The sequence below is a fragment of the Homarus americanus genome, unplaced genomic scaffold (genome assembly GCF_018991925.1).
Source record: "Homarus americanus isolate GMGI-L3 unplaced genomic scaffold, GMGI_Hamer_2.0 scaffold24277, whole genome shotgun sequence".
NCBI lineage: Eukaryota > Metazoa > Arthropoda > Malacostraca > Decapoda > Nephropidae > Homarus > Homarus americanus.
The window spans coordinates 524088-543537 of record NW_024750697.1 but is presented as its reverse complement, the minus strand read 5'-3'; the positions used below and the strand labels follow the sequence as shown (position 1 = coordinate 543537).

Sequence of the window (19450 nt, the reverse complement as noted above, 5' to 3'; positions counted from 1 at the left end):
ATACCAGCTCTTAGTGTTGCAGCTAGTGATATACCAGCTCTTAGTGTTGCAGCTAGCGATATACCAGCTCTTAGTGTTGCAGCTAGTGATATACCAGCTCTTAGTGTTGCAGCTAGTGATATACCAGCTCTTAGTGTTGCAGCTAGTGATATACCTGCCATTGCAACTAGTGATAGCCCTACCACAGAGGATCCAGTTTGTGATACCCATGGTGATATATCTACTGATGATGATAATGATGCTACAGCTAGTAATGCCCATGCTGCTATTTTTCAACTAATACCCCTGCTATTGATGCTGTCACTAGTGCTATCCTTGTTGCTAATGGGACAGTTTTATGATATTCCTGTCATTAGTTTAGCAACTTGTGAAACTCTTGCTTCTAGTAGTGCAACTAGGCATACCTCTGCTACAAGTGTTACAACTAGCTGTTGGTAGTGGTACCCCTCCTGCTGGTGTTGGTGGTAGTGGTACCCCTCCTGCTGGTGTTGGTGGTAGTGGTATTCTTCCTGCTGGTGTTGGTGGCAGTGATGCCCCTCCTGCTTCAGGTGTTGGTGGTAGTGGTATTCTTCTGCTGGTGTTGGTGGTAGTGGTATTCTTTCCTGCTGGTGTTGATTGGTAGTGGTACCCCCTCCTGCTGGTGTTGGTGGTAGTGGTATTCTTCCTGCTGGTGTTGAAATTGGTAGTGGTATTCTTCCTGCTGGTGTTGGTGGTAGTGGTACCCCCCCTGCTGGTGTTGGTGTCGATGGTACCCCTCCTGCTGGTGTTGGTGGTAGTGGTGCCCTCCTGCTGGTGTTGGTGTGTTAGTGGTACCCCTCCTGCTGAGTGTTGTTGGTGGTAGTGGTATTCTTCCTGCTGGTGTTGGTGGTAGTGGTATTCTTCCTGCTGGTGTTGGTGGTAGTGGTATTCTTCCTGCTGGTGTTGGTGGTAGTGGTACCCCTCCTGCTGGTGTTGGTGGTAGTGGTATTCTTCCTGCTGGTGTTGGTGGTAGTGGTACCCCTCCTGCTGGTGTTGGTGGCAGTGGTACTCTTAGCTCTGGAGTTGCTTTCCATAATGCATCTGCTGTAGATGCTGCAGTTGTACTACCCGTGCTACAAGTGCTGCAATAAGGAATATCATTGCTGCATAAAAAGATATCCCTTCTGTTCCTGCTGCAGTTAGTTATATTCCTGCTGGTGTCGCAGCTAGTGATACCACAGTTGCTGGTGTTGTAGCTAGTGAAACTACTGTTGTCGGTGCTGGTGTAGTCATGCCCGTGTTATTGGTGCCCATTCTAGTGGTGCCCCTGTTAGTGGTGCCCTTGTTAGTGGTACCCGTGTTAGTGGTGCCCGTGTTAGTGGTGCCCTTGTTAGTGGTGCCCATTCTAGTGGTGCCCTTGTTAGTGGTGCCCTTGTTAGTGATTGCCCTTGTTAGTGGTGCCCACGTGTTAGTGGTGCCCTTGATAGTGGTGCCCGCATCATTGGTAAATTGCCCTTATTAGTGGTGCCCGTGTTGAGTGGTGCCCTTGTTGAGTGGTGCCCTTGTAGTGGTGCGCGGTAGTGGTGCCCTTGTTGAGTGGGTGCCCTTGTTAGTGGTGCCCTTGTTAGTGGTGCCCTTGTTAGTGGTGCCCTTGTTAGTGGTGCCCGTGTTAGTGGTGCCCTTGTTAGTGGTGCCCTTGTTAGTGGTACTCTTTCTGGTAGTGCCCGTGCTATTAGTGCTAGTGGTGCCCGTGTTAGTGGTTTCCCTGCTAGTGGAGTCCCTGTTATTAGTTCTAGTGGTGGTGTTTTTAGTGGTTCCCTTACTGGAGATACGCTTGCTATTAGTGCTAGTGGTGCCCTTGTTGGTGATCCTCCAGTTAGTGATTAGTGGTGCCCCAAGTAGTGAGGTCCGTGCTAGTGGTTGTTGTAGCTCTTAGCAGTGCCCCTAGTAGTGAGGTCTGTGCTAGTGGTTGTTGTAGCTCTTAGCGGTGCTCCTAGTAGTGAGGTCCGTGCTAGTGGTTGTTGTAGCTCTTAGCGGTGCTCCTAGTAATGAGGTCCGTGCTAGTGGTTGTTGTAGCTCTTAGCGGTGCTCCTAGTAGTGAGGTCTGTGCTAGTGGTTGTTGTAGCTCTTAGCAGTGCTCCTAGTAGTGAGGTCCGTGCTAGTGGGTGCTGTAGCTGTTGTATCCCGACTGACTGTTTTGACTCGTGGGTTTTTCAGCAGAACATTTTCAGTCAGTTTGTTACTTGTTTTGGTTGTTCCGTAGATCTGCTACTTGTTCTGGAGTTATGGAGAACAGGATATAACATTGTGCTGCACGTGTTCCTATATATATAAAAAAAATATGCCATGATAATATGTAAGTGACTTTGTATGGAAGAAACTTTATGTTGAATCTTATTTTTTCTTTGCTCTTTCTCGCCGCCCAAAAGAGTTTTAATTGGCCGTATCCTACAGTGGCAATGATTACCCACATTTTAATATACATACCCTGTGCATATGATTTCTTAGGCAATTTCCTAAAGTGTAATATTGGTACAATTTCTTATAAATGTGCTCCGACAGATGTGATGGTGCTAAATGACATCATCGAGCAAGCAGCAGCACACGCGGGTAGACAGAGCCGAGCCAGTGACCATGGTGGTAAGTACTTCTTCTACTTTCACGTTTGCTCGCTTATATCAGCAAGCTAGCTCGTGTGTAGCTCGTCAGATGTATAATATTTGATTTTCTTGTTCCCAGGCTGTAGCTAGTGCATTGCAGTTCATTTCCAGAGTTATTGTTTAAATTTAACAGTAATCGTTTTATTCAAGTGATGTTAGACGTACAGTAGGCATGTCAAGTGTGGTTCCACTGGGACCTTTCTGAGGAGCATTGCTGGGGGCGTTGTTGCAATATCTTCATCCTCTAGAGTCTGCGTTAAAGTAACAATCAAGAACGTGATGGCTACAGGTTAAGAGAATGTATATAATATGATGGTGATACCTGAGGATGTAGTACTTGAAAGAATGCTTCCCAAACAATAACGCAACCGATCCTGTTACCAGAAAGATTAGACCTGAAGTCACCATATTTCTCTGTATAGAGTAGCATTATCTTGCCCTCAATTGGTGATCTTGCATGGACGTCCTCGTTAACTGAGGTTACTTTATATTCTAATGGTTATAACGGTGGCTTGATTTGATTTAATGTTTTAGCATACTGTATATCTTAAACATTTGTGCTTTATTGATAATTTTTAAGTATGATGTATAATTGTTCTTTTAATGATATGAGAACTGCTGGTAGTATGATGCTCACACACACCCATTTAGTATTGTTAAAAAGTATGGTTTATATGTAAGGTAAAGTAAGAGTAGCGACGGGGTAAGGTTTATACTCCAGCAGTACTCAAATATCTGCATTGTCAAGTAACCCAATGTTATTAACGTCTGGTAACCCAGTTGTTGTTTTTAATTGTGGCCTCATCCTGTCCACCTACACTTCAACATTTGGTAGATGACGAGGGTGCGTACTTCTTCTTTATTATTATTATTTCCGTTATCGTATTACTCTTCACTTTCTACTCTGGCTCACTAGCCTAGCCGCCTCACTCACTTCTCTTGTGTCAGTCGCCTAACATCATAGTCACCTTGTCTTGACAGTCGTACTTTATCTCTTGACTCTATTATATATACCAAACCATGACTTTGTGATAGCTTTTCTGTAACGACGTGTGTGTGTGTGTGTGTGTGTGTGTGTGTGTGTGTGTGTGTTGCATAAATATTTGTGCTAATTGGCAACAACAAACAAGATCTGATAATATCAAATTAAGTCATTTTGACAAAGAAATTTTTTTCTTCTTAAAATGACGTCAGATGAGAGGTTGAATAGGTTACGGTCCCATAGATATTCTAGTTCTCTTAAACCTTTTATTAGAAGCACTAAACATGACTTGAATCACAATTTAAAACTTTGTAAGTGATTTATAGTTTTGTCCAAACTATGGGCTATAAGTACAGGTAGAGAGATTCATTTGAGATAATGAGGGATACTTGCAAAGGTGTATATTTTACGTCAATGTTGATAAGATGCGACTGTTTCTCGCTACTAAAGTCACAACCTTTAAAAAAACACACTCCACTACAACTAATGATAACATTAATACTACTACTACCGCTACTACTACTACTACTACTACTCCTACTACTACTACTACTACTCCTACTACTACTACTACTACTACTACTACTACTGTCACTTTGCTAATTCTATCACTTACAAAAATGCGTATTTCTTCCTCTGATGCCATTACGGCAAATAATGTCACCACGTTTTCTTCGTTTTTTCCTCAAATCTATTACAACATTTCATTTCCAATAACTCTACTACCATGATTTCCAACACCAATACTGCTCTTCCCTGTACTGTACTGTACTGTACTGTACTGTACTGTACTGTACTTTACGTATTCTTGAAACTTCAGCTTCTGCTTCATCCTTCTGTTGTCTATATTGAATGAATTTATAGCTTGTATCTGTTGTAGTTTTGAAATATTTTGCTTGGTATGTGCGTCTTGTAAAATACAGTAGTTGTATCGATAAAACCTGTTGCCTTGTGTCAAACCATAGGCAGTTGGACTGTTTCACTCTATGTGTTTGTTATCATTCCGCCTCCTTGCCAGTAACTTAGATTGTAGTCCAGATAAGCCTGTAGCCTTAATAAGCCTGCAGCCTGGGTGAGCCTGAAATGCACGGATGTGAAATTAGGATGTGTTTGCCAATCGAACCCTTGCAAGACTTTTGGCGCCTCTTGAAGACACTCGACCGGTTCACCTACTGCCTCGCCTCTCCCAACACTCGCTCTCCCACTTCTCATAGTTAAAACATATCTGGTTTTATTTCTATGGCCTCCATTGCTACAAGAAATAATTGCACATATGAATATCATGTTATCACTTCCAACCATTGAAAGAAATTATGGGTATGCTAATTATTGGAAGAGCCCTATTTTTCTTTTATGGCATCGTATGAAGTACAGCTTGAAGTAGTGCGTGAATGAAATAAATTATTTTGGAATTTTCATGATTCATTCAATATCTTTCTTAACAATATACTTCTGTCACTTTGTATTGATTTGTTTATAGCAAAGTGATAACATTCCATTCCATTTAATTAGCTATATATATTTACGCCATAATATACTCAGGCTCTTAATTGGCTCAGTCATGTCAATATTGTTATTAATGTTAACTCTGTTTCTGTATTTTCTGGTTTAATGAACAATTTCAATATCAATATCAGTATCAAAATTTTTTAGTTTATATAAGTGGGAGTAGCGAGAGCGTAAGGCAGGAACCGTGAGAGTGTGTGGAGGTGGTGAAAGACGCACCTACTTCATGTTACCTCCCTGCCAGCCGAGAAGGTAACATTGTCTAACTTGCAGTCTCATCCTCCCCTCAGCACACACCTCCAACTTCAAGAAATGAGTCATGTTGATTTGTATCTGTTATAATGTCATGCTGTTCGCGAATAGCAGCAGTTATTTTCACTTGCTTTAATATTCACAATAAAGGTTGAAGAGAAAGGTGTTTGGGCATGCCTTCCCATATGTGCTGAGGAAGAGGCTGGGAATCTTGTATTGGAGGGGGATCTGTAACAGGCACCAAGGACGAATTTCACAGCGGCCAGCCTCACCCTTGTCCGCCTTGCAGACTTACCACATCACCTACAGGCTGCACTTTTGCATTATATATTTTCATCTTACCATACCTTCTGCAAAATGCCATAATTCTCGGACACGAGACACGCGGCAGCGTCAGTGGTACACATGGGCCTAAAATAGAGGACCTGTCCCACAGTGTTGGACCACTGCCCCAATATGCTGTACTGCATATATAATTACAATACCACCTACACTGGTATATACTCACATACGTTTATGTCAATACATGCGAATCAGTGTCAGCATATACTCATGATGTACGGCGGCGTAGGTGGAGGCGTGTACAAGTTCACTACTATTTGTGTGAGTCAAAGTCTAAGATTATAACATAAACAATGGTATGCGCAAGATTATCTTATTCATTGTGCAGTGAGGTGCACTAGATCACAACAGTACATGTGCAGTGACGATTTCAATAATAGTTTACTTTTTTTTGTTCTGAGTAACTTCAATATCGCCAAGGTTTCAAAACGAAAAAAAATAGATCAGCTTCTTCCGGCAGTGAGAAGCTAGCAAGGTCTTGTGGCTTCCGTACAGTGAAGACACAAAGGAATAAATTGTTTTCTTTTTGTATACGGGCAAATGGTGGTCACCTTGAAATATTTATAAACATTTGCACATGTTCAAATAATGCCTACCTTTAACTCTAACTGAATGTACAGTCTGTAAACTTTCAAGAAATTCAGTAAAATGTATCTAAATAGTATGTGGCACTTACCACACAACCTACAGGATTATGAGCTTTCCTATGGTATCAAGGACGTTTTACTCTTCATCCGTCCTATGTTATGAAACTGTCCTCCCTCCTTTGTTTTAAAACCCAACTTAGCTGATGTAAAATCCCAACCCATAACAACAAAGTCCTCCCGTTCCCATCTTCAACGACATGAGGTTCCTTCCCATTGTTGTTAAGTTCATATGAATTGACTTGAAATTTCCCCATAAGCGTAAAGTCAACCCTTCAACTCAGGTGATTTACTCCCACTGTCGTAAAGGATTCCCTACTTTTTGTCCCTATTGACGCAAAGTTCCCCCACCAACTTATATGAAGTGTCAAATCCCCCCAGCCGACGTAAAGTACCAATGTATTGTCATTAAGTTTCCAATTCTCATAAGCCACGTGAAGTGCCACACCATTCTCCCAGTTCCCACGAAATATTCCCCATTGTCTTAAAGTCCTGTCCATCTCACATGAAGCCCCACCTAATTATATGGTCTCATCCTGTTGACGTATTAACATTAAATTCATTCCTTATTATTGTAAAGCTCACCTCACTCCCCTGCCTAACTGACATGAAATTCCACTTTATTAAGATTAAGGCCCATCCCTTCACTTACTCTTTATAAACGTATCCTGGACCTTGAGCGTTCTCTTATAATAGGTCCGTGATATCTTTCCTGAGACACATCTGTCCCTCTACCTTGGAATATATCATTTCCGTATTTAGTTAAACTCTTCCTTTGGTTGAAAGCTGTCCTTTTCCCAACGGGGATGCCAATACGCCCGGAAATGAATTATATTAGCTAACCCGTAAAACCAAAGCAGTATCATCGATCTACTTAGCGTGTTTCTTATTGTCAGGTGAGCAGCGAAGGAACATAGATCATGCGTTTTGTTTTATGTTAATGGAATAAGGTCTTCGTTGATACCTCATATATACAACCGTACCTTCTTTATCTCCTCAGTTGAAAGAAATAAATTGTTCGTAGTCACACATTACCTGTCACTCTATTGTGATCCATTTATGTTTGGTTCCAATATTCTTCTTCATAACATGATTGCAGAACACAATGTAATAACTCGGTAGCAAGTAAAACCCGAAATCATAAACCAATATACTTCTCTCCAAAAAATATGTAATATTTATTTGTGTAAAATATGTCTTGACCTCGTGTGATAACTATTGTCTCCATCTAATCTTAAGCAATTTAGTCCCTAACCGGGAGAATAAATTCAAGAGTCAGTCAGTAACCAAATCTGCAACAGAAAGACGCGATGCTGACACAGAATAGAGATAAACAAGATTTAGAGTCGTTCAACATGCTATGAAAAATATTACTTAGTGTTAACAAAAAACTCGAATTAGCATGCTGAGTTTTATATGATAGTGTGTATGTAATTATCAAACTGTGTTCCGAGATGTGGCAGTCGACTGGATAGAAAGCTCTCTCCTGGCATAAGGATCGCTAATTGGATCCTGGGGCACTCCTAGTCCACCCATCTGTAAATAGATTATATAACTTTATTAGTTAGAGAAGTGAAGGCGGTCGAGTGCAGTACCGGCCATGCTGCCTCCTTGTGTACCGAAGGCTAAGTATACAGTGGGCAGTCATGCCTCTAGGACACAATCAACTTGTTGTGTAAGAGAGAGATAGAACATAATAAATAAATATAATAAACTTAAAGCAGTAGTGGAATAGGAAGCAAATTTGGATAAATAAATCAGACAGTTATTTTTATTACTTTTAAAGGAAGACAAAAATAGTAGTATGTTAGAGTAAAGAGCAGAGAAACATAGAACAAGTAAGGATTTTCAGTAGACAGCAGAGAAAACGAGATAGGCAACAGCTTGGGATAATTAATAAGTCAGGATGGAGAAGCAGTATATTATAAGGATGAGGATAGGATTAACAACCATTACCCAGTAGTTGTGGCTTCCTCCCAACAGCCCGTCATGAGGATGGGGGCACAGACTTTTTCTTCTCTCCACGTCTAATATTTACTAACTTTTCTTTTTTCTCTCTCGTCCTCTCCGGATCCCCCTCTCGTAGCTTGTCTGTGTCTGTGGAAAACGGAGCCCGTCACCCATATTAGCTGAGTAATGTTATATGGTAGCTTATCAACTTATTAAATCTAAAGCTCACGTGTTCAAAGCTTGTATCAATTTTACATCCCAATTCTATTGTTGAAACCTGAGTTACCATGGATGGTTAAATTTTGCTAGTATGACTTAATTAAAGGAGGGTCACGCGCTCCATCCACATCTTGTAGTTAGCATCTGTGCCGTCCCTCCTCCCTGGGTTTGAGAGCCATTACTAACTCATTTTATAGTTTCCATCTATTATTTCTCCGCAGAAGAGGAGGAAGAATCCTTTAAGGAAAGAGTGAAGAAAAAACTAATAAAGTATTTGCTGAAATGCATCGACATCTTCTGTGTTTGGGACTGTTGCTGGGCGTGGATCAAGTTTGCAAAGTTTGTTGAGTTAATAGTATTCGATCCTTTTATGGAGCTGTTCATCACTCTGTGTATCGTCATCAATACGCTCTTCATGGCCTTGGATCACTACGGCATGAAGGACGGCTTCGCCAACTTCCTGCAAATGGGAAATTATGTGAGTATCCCCTGCTAGCATTTCTGTAGCTCGCCATCCACACTGCTGCGCTGCTCTCCATCTTCCCATCTCCACCTCTTCCTCTCATGGATGGCACCAGCAGGCCTGAAGATCAACAGCACAAGTCTTTCAGTCACTTTCAGTTACAAAATTCTTTACTAAATGCTTTTCGCTTAATTTCAGATATATATTACCCAGTTATATAATATGCATAATTTGTGATTTTTAACCATTACATAATACAGCAGACATTCTCCATCTAGATTCTAGGAGTTGCCCCTATCTGAATCGAAATTCTATCGTGTACATAATTTTATTTATATTATTGACTACTGTATTGAACTAGCAACATGAGATGTGTGAAATGACTTACACATCATTTGTATAGACTGTTGTATTTCTAATATGCATCCTCATCTCTTACTAGACTTGCTACTAAATTATTCTCAATTTTTTTACTTTACATAGACTGTTCTCATTCTCAAACTCGTACGAAATATACTGTACTGGACGTAGATTACTTTTTTTTTTCAATTTCTTTCCTTACATACAGTAGACAGTTCTCATTTTCAATTTCGTACCAAACAAAATCAGGCCTTTTCCATAGTTCATCCTTCAATACTGTTTAATAAAGATCACTGTATCGTCATTGTTTTGTTTTCAATTTTAAACAAGCTCGATGTTATTAATTCTTAATATTGTACACATTTTTTAATCCACATTAAAAGATTAACGTGAAGGTTTATGTTCAAACTGTAAGTGTAATGCTTTAGACCCTTACAGGTAGAATCATCTGTTGCTGCCTCTTCATTTTGCGTTATACATGAACTCAGTAATACCATGAGAATGACTCTACCTCATTTCAATGCACGACTTTTTCACTGTTTTTCCCACAAGTTACTTCAGTACCTTTCGATCACAATAACTCTACACTATAGAGATTATAATCAACAGTCCTTCAGCATGGTACAATAAGACAGCCTGATCACATGATTTTATTAGCTTTAATACACCGGATTTACCATAAGCATACTTCATATTGCTGTAAACTCACCTTATCACTCCCTGTGTACATGTCTGGTATAACAGGACAGCTGTGATGTAATTTGGGTATGTACCTGTAGTTCAATCTGGGATAGTGTGAGTCTTGTCTAACCTGGCTTACAATACTCCTTCACTTATGTAATGCACATCAGTATAGCTTTGACCTTACAGCTATAACCAGAGGATAAACAGGTGATAAAATGTTTCTAGATAATATATATATATATATATATATATATATATATATATATATATATATATATATATATATATATATATATATATATATATATATATATATATTTACACAGTCTCGCTAAAATAATGTGTACAAATGTTCCACTGTTTTGAGGTTTTCTGAATTATGAATCAAATTGTTATTATTATTTTTTTTTTATTATTATTATTATCATTATTATTATTATTATTATTATTATTATTATTATTATTATTATTATTATTATTATTATTATTATTATTATTATTATTATTATTATTATTATTATTATTATTATTATTATTATTATTATTATTATTATTATTTATTTTTTATTATTATTATTATTATTATTATTTTTATTTAGTCACCTCAATATTCATAACTTGAATTATGTCATTATTATTATTAACCATTGTACTACACGTGAAAAACCTCAATAATATGAATTGTGAAATGTTGAACATATCTTTGGCCTTTACCTTCCAGCTGTCTATTAAATTGGTGTTGTTTTTATTACTGCCTCTTTTGCTGTGTTACTTATGCCGATATCATTACTCAATATGTCTTCATTCTTCCAAATACCCGATATCATTATTAATTGTAATCTTTCCTTCATTAAGTTTCCGGTTCCCAGTTGCGAATTTCTCTCTCCTCCGTCGCGTCATGAACGACTGTGATATAATTTTCCTGCTTTGCATCTTTGTGTCCAATATCAGAGGATTATATTCTTTATTGCGTCTCTACAAGTCCACTGGATTCTCCTGTTTTCGCTATAATATCATCCCAAAGCCCCTTGGATTTTTTTTTCTTGCATTGTACATCACCTCTTCAATTCCCTGTCAGCTTGTCTTAAGTGTCTTGTATTCACTATTAAGTCACTCTTTCATGACCCATAGCTCGTGTGGGGGAAGGGGTAGTGATGTGTTATGCATGTTTATAGAGCATCAGTTATAATCAGCTTTAGAGGATCGATATGGGTGTAATTAGCTGGATGCCAGGTATGTCTATCATTCATTAAACCTTCTCGCTCACTCTAAACTATTAAAATTTTCTCTCTTTTTCTTCCCTCTATACCGCTCTATCTCTCTCTCTTTCATTGCTGACCTCCTCGCCGTAAGTTCTGTTCTCCACGTGTTGATATTTAATTTCCATAAGTATTTATAATCTTCATTCCTTCAGCTCTGACCTACGTTCTCGATACCCTATGGGGGCCACAGTGCGGCTTGATACTGACCTCTTGTTCCTGGTGATCCTCCCTACAGTTCTTCACGGCCACTTTCAGCATCGAGTGCTTCCTCAAAATCATCGCAATGAACCCCAAGTACTACCTACAAGAAGGGTGGAACATTTTTGACTTCATCATCGTGTTCCTGTCTCTGCTAGAGCTGGGCCTCGCCAACGTCTCTGGTCTCTCCGTCCTGAGGTCCTTCCGACTGGTCAGTGCCTACTTATCCCGCCCCCTCCTCTCCTAGCTTTCACTTCGGATCTTTATGTTTTAAGTATAAATACTGTTTTGTGTAAGGTAACATGGAAGTGGTTTCCGTATATGAGTGTTTTAGGTCATTAAATTATTTCAGGTTGCCTAGACTGTGCAGGAATACATTCCAAGTACAGTATGCGTTATATTAGTATATCACGACTACATGTTTTATTACTCCTGGTTCTGTAAACAGTATCAACATGAGTGGTCGTATTGGCATTATATGCTCTTATTATTTCAAACTTAGGATGAATGTTCTTATTCTAAAATTTTATCAAATTACAAAGTAGCCATAGAAGTTTTTCATTGTTATAGGCATTTCCATAAAACAGCAGGTACGGCCTACTGTACTGTACTCACTGTGAAACACCAATTTCATTTGGAAAATAATTCACAGTTGCTGTTTAGTAGATGAAAATCTTGCACAGTTTTTGGAACACTATCTTTCATAAGGTAACATCACCAAATGGTTGGTAGTTTTCGGGATAAATTATTGCTGTGTTAGGTAATTACTGTAAATGAAAGATTGGAATCCCTCCAGAGATCAGTCACCGTTTTGAAGGGGAAACTTATTTTTTTAAGGCAATTATGATGCCCACAGTTGCGAGTGTTCAAGCTAGCCAAGTCGTGGCCGACCCTTAACCTGCTGATCTCCATCATGGGTAAGACGGTGGGCGCCCTGGGTAACCTGACCTTCGTCTTATGTATCATCATCTTCATCTTCGCCGTTATGGGCATGCAACTCTTCGGCAAGAACTACACAGGTAGGGAGTGTGGACCACCAGCTTGACTCTAATATTACATGTCACCCATATCTTACCTGTTGCTGCTCATAACTGTTCGGGGGTTTTCTCATGTGATTAATATTTTGTTTTCATCCCTAACAACCAAAGCTTGGTGAGTGTACTGGATACGACAAGTTTGTGGGTCTCTTCGTAGACGAGAGGTTTTTCGTGTAATAAGGTTCTGAACATATATTGCTGTAAAAATTAACTGATATATTATTGTTGTTTTTTGATAGAGGAGTAAAGGAGTAAATGAAGAAAGGGAAGTAAGTCATGTGATAAAGTTAATAAGAGTTTATTAGAGGTTGAAGAAGTAAAATAAAGGTGACAGAGTGTGTTGATGAGCCGAGACTGGCAGGATAGAGGCAAGAAGTGGAGGAGACGGCTGTAAACAAACTACGTACAAAGGACACACCGTGCGGAGTTGATCAGCCTCCAGCAGCAAGACTAAAACAAATGGACAGATATTGGATTGTTTGAATAACAGGAGATTTATGGTGCAGCCAATTTAGGACGATTATGGTCGAGTAGATTTAGAGCTCACCTCCTGTTCCAGGGGTCAACGGTTCGATTCCCGGGCACTCCCAGTTCACCCAGCTGTAAATGGGCACCTAAGTTTACATGTTGGGGAAGTGAAGGCGGTTGAGTGCTGTACTGGCCATGCTGCCTCCTTGTGTACGAAAGCCTTAGTTTATCGAGGGCCCCACTTTCAGGGTAGCGAGCCATATGTACAATCGTTATTATATAAAAAATTTAGTATAACAGAAATTAGAATAAATAATTAATTAAGAAATGAATTTAAAGGTTGCATTAGGGTTGAGCAAGACTGTGTTCTATCTCCAGCGTTATCTATTATATATTCAGAATTTTTATTTTGAGAATGTGTGGGGAGCATTGAGGGAATAAAGGGCAAATTAACGCCACAGACGTGTACATTACGAGAGATGTTTAACGAATGGTGAAGAGATTAGTGAAATTATAGGCTTAATTAATGGTGATTCTGTTAAGACAAAAATGATAACTGATTTTAAATCACAAGTAAATTGTGCAATAAAAAGCAGTGTTGGTAAAAGAGATTTGTAATTTATAAAAGTACTGTTTATCTGGGAAATAATATAGGTTGTGTGGTAGATAAGAACAAAATCGAAACAAAATTTGTATTCCTGGAGACAGCGTAGACGGCACTGCCTTTACTTGTCCAACATATTAAAGTTAGCTTAGTGGACTGGTAGTGGCCCGTGATGGTACCATTGGCCAGGGGGCGTCTGCAGTATCCGCTCGGCTGTCACACTCCTTTCCGTGAGCACGAAGCAATGACCTCAGAATACCCTCAGTAAGGAGCCAAACATAAGGAGCGCTCGCCCGAAGGTTCACTAACTCAGCAGGTAGTAGTGACGGGCAGTGTGTACATAGAATTTCAAAACTTAATTATGCTGATAGAAAAACAAAGTTCTCAGATATTCTAGACCCATGAAATAATTATAAATTGATAGAAATATGAGTTTGGTTTGACCATTTAATTGGAGTTGAGGGAATAATGGTAGATATTATGGATAAAATTGGAGGCAAGAGGGCCAGGGGATGGGTAAATGAAATTGATTGTTGGGTTCTCTGAAGATATACAAAATCTGGGAGCGTTGATAAAGGAAGACCAAACTCTATGGAGTGGTAAGATCTGGTCAACAACACCTTGATTGATGAAAATAGGTCCCGCAGGTCCGTCAACCAATAAGGAGCAGTTCGAAAACAGCATACTGTAGATAAAACCTATTCTCAGTACACAAGTAGACATGACACTCGGCTGCCATCACTCTCCCAACTGTAAATTAACTCTTGGTGCCCGCGTGTGTTCATCAACCATTAGTCGGGCTGTGAACTGGCTTTATGTTAACTTAGTTCTACTGTAGTTCATGTCATTGAAGATTATTTTAGCAATTCAACTATTAGTTCAATAGGTGTATTGGGCTCAGTTTATGAGGTGTAAGCATCTTCCATTTATTTCTATGTAGTGATGATAATAAACCATCATTAATGTTTTTAAGGCTTTGGTCCCATGTTATATTATGCAGCAGATGGAGTGGTCACTAATTCTCTCTTACTTTCAGAAAACGTCAGCCGGTTTCCAGAGAACCCTGATGGAAGACTCCCTCGGTGGAACTTCACAGACTTTATGCACTCCTTCATGATTGTGTTTCGCGTATTGTGTGGCGAGTGGATTGAGAGTATGTGGGACTGCATGGTGGTTTGCGACTGGTCATGTATCCCATTCTTCATGGCAACTGTCATCATCGGTAACCTGGTGGTGAGTAATATTAACAAACTTCATCTCTGTGTTGTTTACTAACGCTGCACATCACCTCATCAATGCCGACAAAACTGAATGTGAAATAGAATGGTAACATCAGGGAAATTTTCTTATCTGGTTTGATTGATAATATAGATATAGCAGTTGTGTTTTAAATGAGTTTATCATATAAGATTAGATAAAATATGAATGTCACATGTAAAGAACAGGTAAGTGAGGATGACAATAAAAGTAACTAAGTTGTATCACTCACAGATACAGTTTGTTGACATTTAGAAAAGGAGAACTGTTCGTTGAAATTGTCATGTTTTGGCTTCTGTACGGGGCCATGTAATACAAATATGTATTCCGTAGTGCCACTTCAAAAGCATTTTCTCTTATGATACTGACAAAAAAACACAATATTTTTTAGAATAAGAACATAAGATTTGTTGATCAAGAAAGAGACCTGCCAGAAGCAGATTGTTTACAGGAGAACAAGTGCAAAAGAGTTTAACCCGACTCCCCCTAACAGGTGCTGAACCTGTTCTTAGCTCTGCTTCTGAGCAGTTTCGGTGCCTCCAACCTGTCGGCTCCCCATAGCGACGGAGAAACTAACAAGCTGTCCGAGGCCTTTGATCGTATCGGTCGCTTCAAAGCTTGGGTCAAGCGTTGTGTCCTCAACGGCCTCAAGTTCGTCCGTGCCAACCTCACCAACCAGATCAGTGACCAAACACCAGGTTAGTCTCAGATCCACGCTCACTACACCCACTCCTATTGCACTGCTGACCATCATGCACACTCCAATTGCACCCTCTCCCACCATACCATCAAATACGCCTAAGTTCACTTTGGTCACATTTATCACACACTCACGCCTATCATTTATAACACCCACCCATATTACACTTAAAATGCCCATCATTCATCCCATGACATTCACATCTGTCACATTCAGACTCATCATTCATAGACCTTCACACCTTTATCTCTCACCTCCTACATCCAACATTCATCACACCCGCTCCTCATGCGTCAATCGCTCCTAGGCCCATCACATTACCACCTATTACGCCCATCACACCCAGTACACCCACTTGCTGTACTGTATATCACCCCCAACAAGCACCCACTCCACCATCTGAAACACTGAACACCGTACCACTCAAACTGAACCAATTGATTGTCAAAACTTTACAGATAACGATTGTGCATATAGAAAACTATTTTGATAAGTAGCGGCTGAACCTTCTTGAGAATGTACTGTACACCAATTGTTAGGATTTAATCTTCAATATTAGGTTATAATATAGTGTCATGAATATATATACGCAAATGTAATCATAATCTCTCTACACTTTGGTATACGGTTGGCCTACAATTGGTGTATATACGTGCATCAGAGCAGAATTTAATTACGTGCATGTGTGTGTACATTATTTTTTCTAAACTGTGTGTTCAAAGTAAATATAGAGAGCTGTTCTTAATATGTACACAAATAGGAATTCGGTGTTCGGTGTTTAAGCATGTAGAGAAGTGTTCATTGTGTACACCTGTTGAAGATGTTATTGGAGGCATATTTGTGTGGAAGACGGAATTATCGCTGCATAGTTTACATGTAGAGCTGGGCTTATGCACAGAATGCTTATGTAGAGTTGTCCTGCGTTCAGTGTGTAGAATAGGGTTTACATTCAGTGTATGCAAATGTAGATTAGGCTTTTTAAGTATTGACTCATGTATAGAAGTTGCTGATGTTCAATGTGTGGGTATTTTTTTTTTTTTTTGGCAGTAAACAGAGGCTTTGTAAACATGATTACAAAGAAAGCTTAGCTGTATAAATACTAAAATCGTTTCATAGAGTAAAACTGATATACAGTATAATGAGTAGGAGTTATTTTGTGTGTAAATCATATCATGTGTGTAGAGCAATTGTAAGAAGGTTATGTGTGTAGGTAGATTATTGGTGTGTAAAGTAAGAATAAAAATATGTGTAGAATATATAGTAGGAATTATTGTGTATAAACTAAAAAAAAAAGGTTAGGTTAGGTGTAGAGTATTAAAGAATATGTGTAGTTTAAGAATGACATGTGTAGAATTAGAGTAGACGATGGTAATTTATATGTAAAGTAAGAATGTTTATATCTCAAATTGAATCATCGCTTCAAAAATATTACCGTTTCTATTTACATTAGGAGTGTATGTATGTATGTATGTATATAGATTCTGATTTGTATAGTTATGTATTGAATGAGAATGGTAGAGTAAGAATGGCTGTGTTTAGAGTAATATTGTGTGTGTATGATATAAAGGATCTTAGCGTAGAATCAGAAGGGTAAGGATTGAATAAACTTGGAATGGCTACTGAATGCATGATAATAGTGTGAGATGTTGTTGAGTAAGTGTATATAGATGTATAGAGAACATTTTGTTGTATCTATAGTCTGAATGATAACATACAACGTGTAGTGAAGTTACCTTAGAACTAGAGGAGGAATAACGCTGGTGTAGAGTAGTGGTGTTTGGAGCTATAGATGTGAATTGCTTATGTGTATTCTGCTCTATCTTTGAACCACAGTTGTGTTGGAACCCAAGAAGTATGTACGGCTCTTGAAGCATGATAGTAGAGTGCAGAGCCTTGGTGGTAGAGTAGTTATGTGTAGAGTTAGGGCCAGAACAGTAGAGTGCAGAGCCTTGGTGGTAGAGTAGTTATGTGTAGAGTTAGGGCCAGAACAGGACAGTAACGTGATTAGTGAGCCAGTGTTGACACGGCGTCTTACAGACCCTCGGGATGTGGAGCCAGACGATATTATGATGGACGGCCAAACGGGCAACAAAAAACTCCCCAAGGACCACACACAAGTTGACATCCCCTTGGACGGTTACGACCTTGTAGGTAAGTACCCAGTGGGCCAGGTATTACCCATTCATCTGTGAAGTGTTCCTCTGTTTGTCACCACCAAGTTGATCCTTTCAACCTAATTTACTCCAAGAATATCATGTTCAAACTTAGGATAATTTTAATTAATTAAGTATTGCGATTGCTTGTTAGAGTGACCAAATTTCAGCTTTGTTACATTTTAGTTATTCCAGAATAGTCCTTCCTTACCTAATAATCCTCTAATTATCTTTCCTCTTAGAATGTTTTGCTCATCTCTATTTCATTTTTCCATTGATTCATTCATTGTACTTCTCCGGTTTTGTTTTCAGTATTCACTCACATCCCTCCCAGCTGTTTATGGATTTCTTTATCAATGAAATTCCTCACATGTATCTTTTATCCCCAGATGGCAAGATGAAAAACAACTCGGTGATCAACAACAGTAAACATATCGGAAACTCCATCACCAAGGACAACCGCGACGCGATCATCGAGAACGACTACAGCAACAAGAAGGTTCGCTTGGAGGAAGACGCCGTGAGCAACAACTCTCTGGGCTCTCACAAGAACCGTAAGCTGAAGAGCGACAGCGGCAGCCACAAGGGTTCCTCGGAGTCCCTCGACGACGGCGAGGAGAAGAAAGATGCGAGTAAGGAGGACCTGGAGGATGGTATGCTACTTGATGGTACACTCACTCGCACTCTGCTCTCGTTCGTTCTTAGGCTTAAGTTGTAGGCAACGGGAGAGGAAACCAGGCCCTCTCCACCACAACACTCCCGAACCTGATTTACCAAATAATAACCAAGTGTAATTCTGTTTCTCATCACGTGGAAAAAATTTCAGTTTAAAAACATTTAAATAATGCCGTTTATGAAATGAATTGCTATATGATATAGTTTTCGGGAGTTGCCATATGCCGAGTAAAGAGTGTGTCTGTAGACTCATAACAGACACAATGAATTTGTGGTGAGCGAGTGTGTGCCAATTCAGGATGCCTCTTCCGTCGTTTCTTGTACGATGGTGGCCAAGGGCCTTGTTAAGTTATAACTATGTGGCTCTCACTATCAGTCCCCCTAAACCATATATCTTAACCCCCATTCTTTCTCTATCCCTGTGCCTCTTAGAGCCACTGTCCCACACCCTACGCCTCTTAGTGCCATTCCCCTGTATTCTTAGTGTCGATCCTCCACTCTTTATGACTCTTAGTTCCACTTCCCAACTCTTCTATAGATGATAGTACCACTGTTCCTTGGCCCCTATGCCTCTTGGTACTACTTCCCTATTCTCCGTGACTTCTGGTGTCACTCTCTATACAACATCTCAAAGACCAATTTCCTTTCAACCTATGTTTTTAGCATCACATTCCCTCCATTCTGTGTCTCTTCGTGCCATTGCCCACATCCCTTTGTTCTGGATACCACAGTCAGCATCTTCTGTTCTTCTTAGTGCCATCTTTCTTCAACCAGTGTATCTTACTACCACTCCTTCTCAAGACCTGTGTTGTAAATCTTCCTCAACCCGTGGTACTTGGCGCTACATCTCCAACCTTACCATTCCTGTATCCTTCATTATCATCTTGTTAACCTGTGACTCTTCATGGCTGTTAATAGCATTCCTTAACCTGTTCCCAGACCTTACCACTCTAGTAATCCCTACAGCTATTAGTACTAATTCCCTTAACACCTGAGTCTTAGTTCCAAGCTATGGCTATCAATACCAGTTCCTCGCTTCCTATTGTCCTTAGAGATATTCCTCCAAAACTGTGCCT

At 39.6% G+C, this 19450-nt stretch overlaps 1 protein-coding gene across 14 annotated transcripts in view; it reads left to right on the top strand.

Annotated features, from left to right (window-relative positions):
* LOC121854140 (sodium channel protein para-like) overlaps positions 1–19450 on the top strand; it is a 168912-nt gene that overhangs the window by 112206 nt on the left and 37256 nt on the right. For 6 of the 14 annotated variants that reach the window (XM_042348544.1, XM_042348543.1, XM_042348540.1 and 3 more), the window contains 8 exons: positions 2521–2598; positions 8711–8991; positions 11518–11691; positions 12337–12499; positions 14626–14822; positions 15340–15544; positions 17563–17697; positions 18089–18367. In XM_042348544.1, the coding sequence (XP_042204478.1) occupies positions 2521–2598; positions 8711–8991; positions 11518–11691; positions 12337–12499; positions 14626–14822; positions 15340–15544; positions 17563–17697; positions 18089–18367 (1512 nt within the window). Of the gene's footprint in view, positions 1–2520; positions 2599–3453; positions 3463–8710; positions 8992–11517; positions 11692–12336; positions 12500–14625; positions 14823–15339; positions 15545–17562; positions 17698–18088; positions 18368–19450 lie in introns of all 14 variants that reach the window. The other 8 variants (XM_042348533.1, XM_042348542.1, XM_042348541.1 and 5 more) reach the window with 8 other exon arrangements.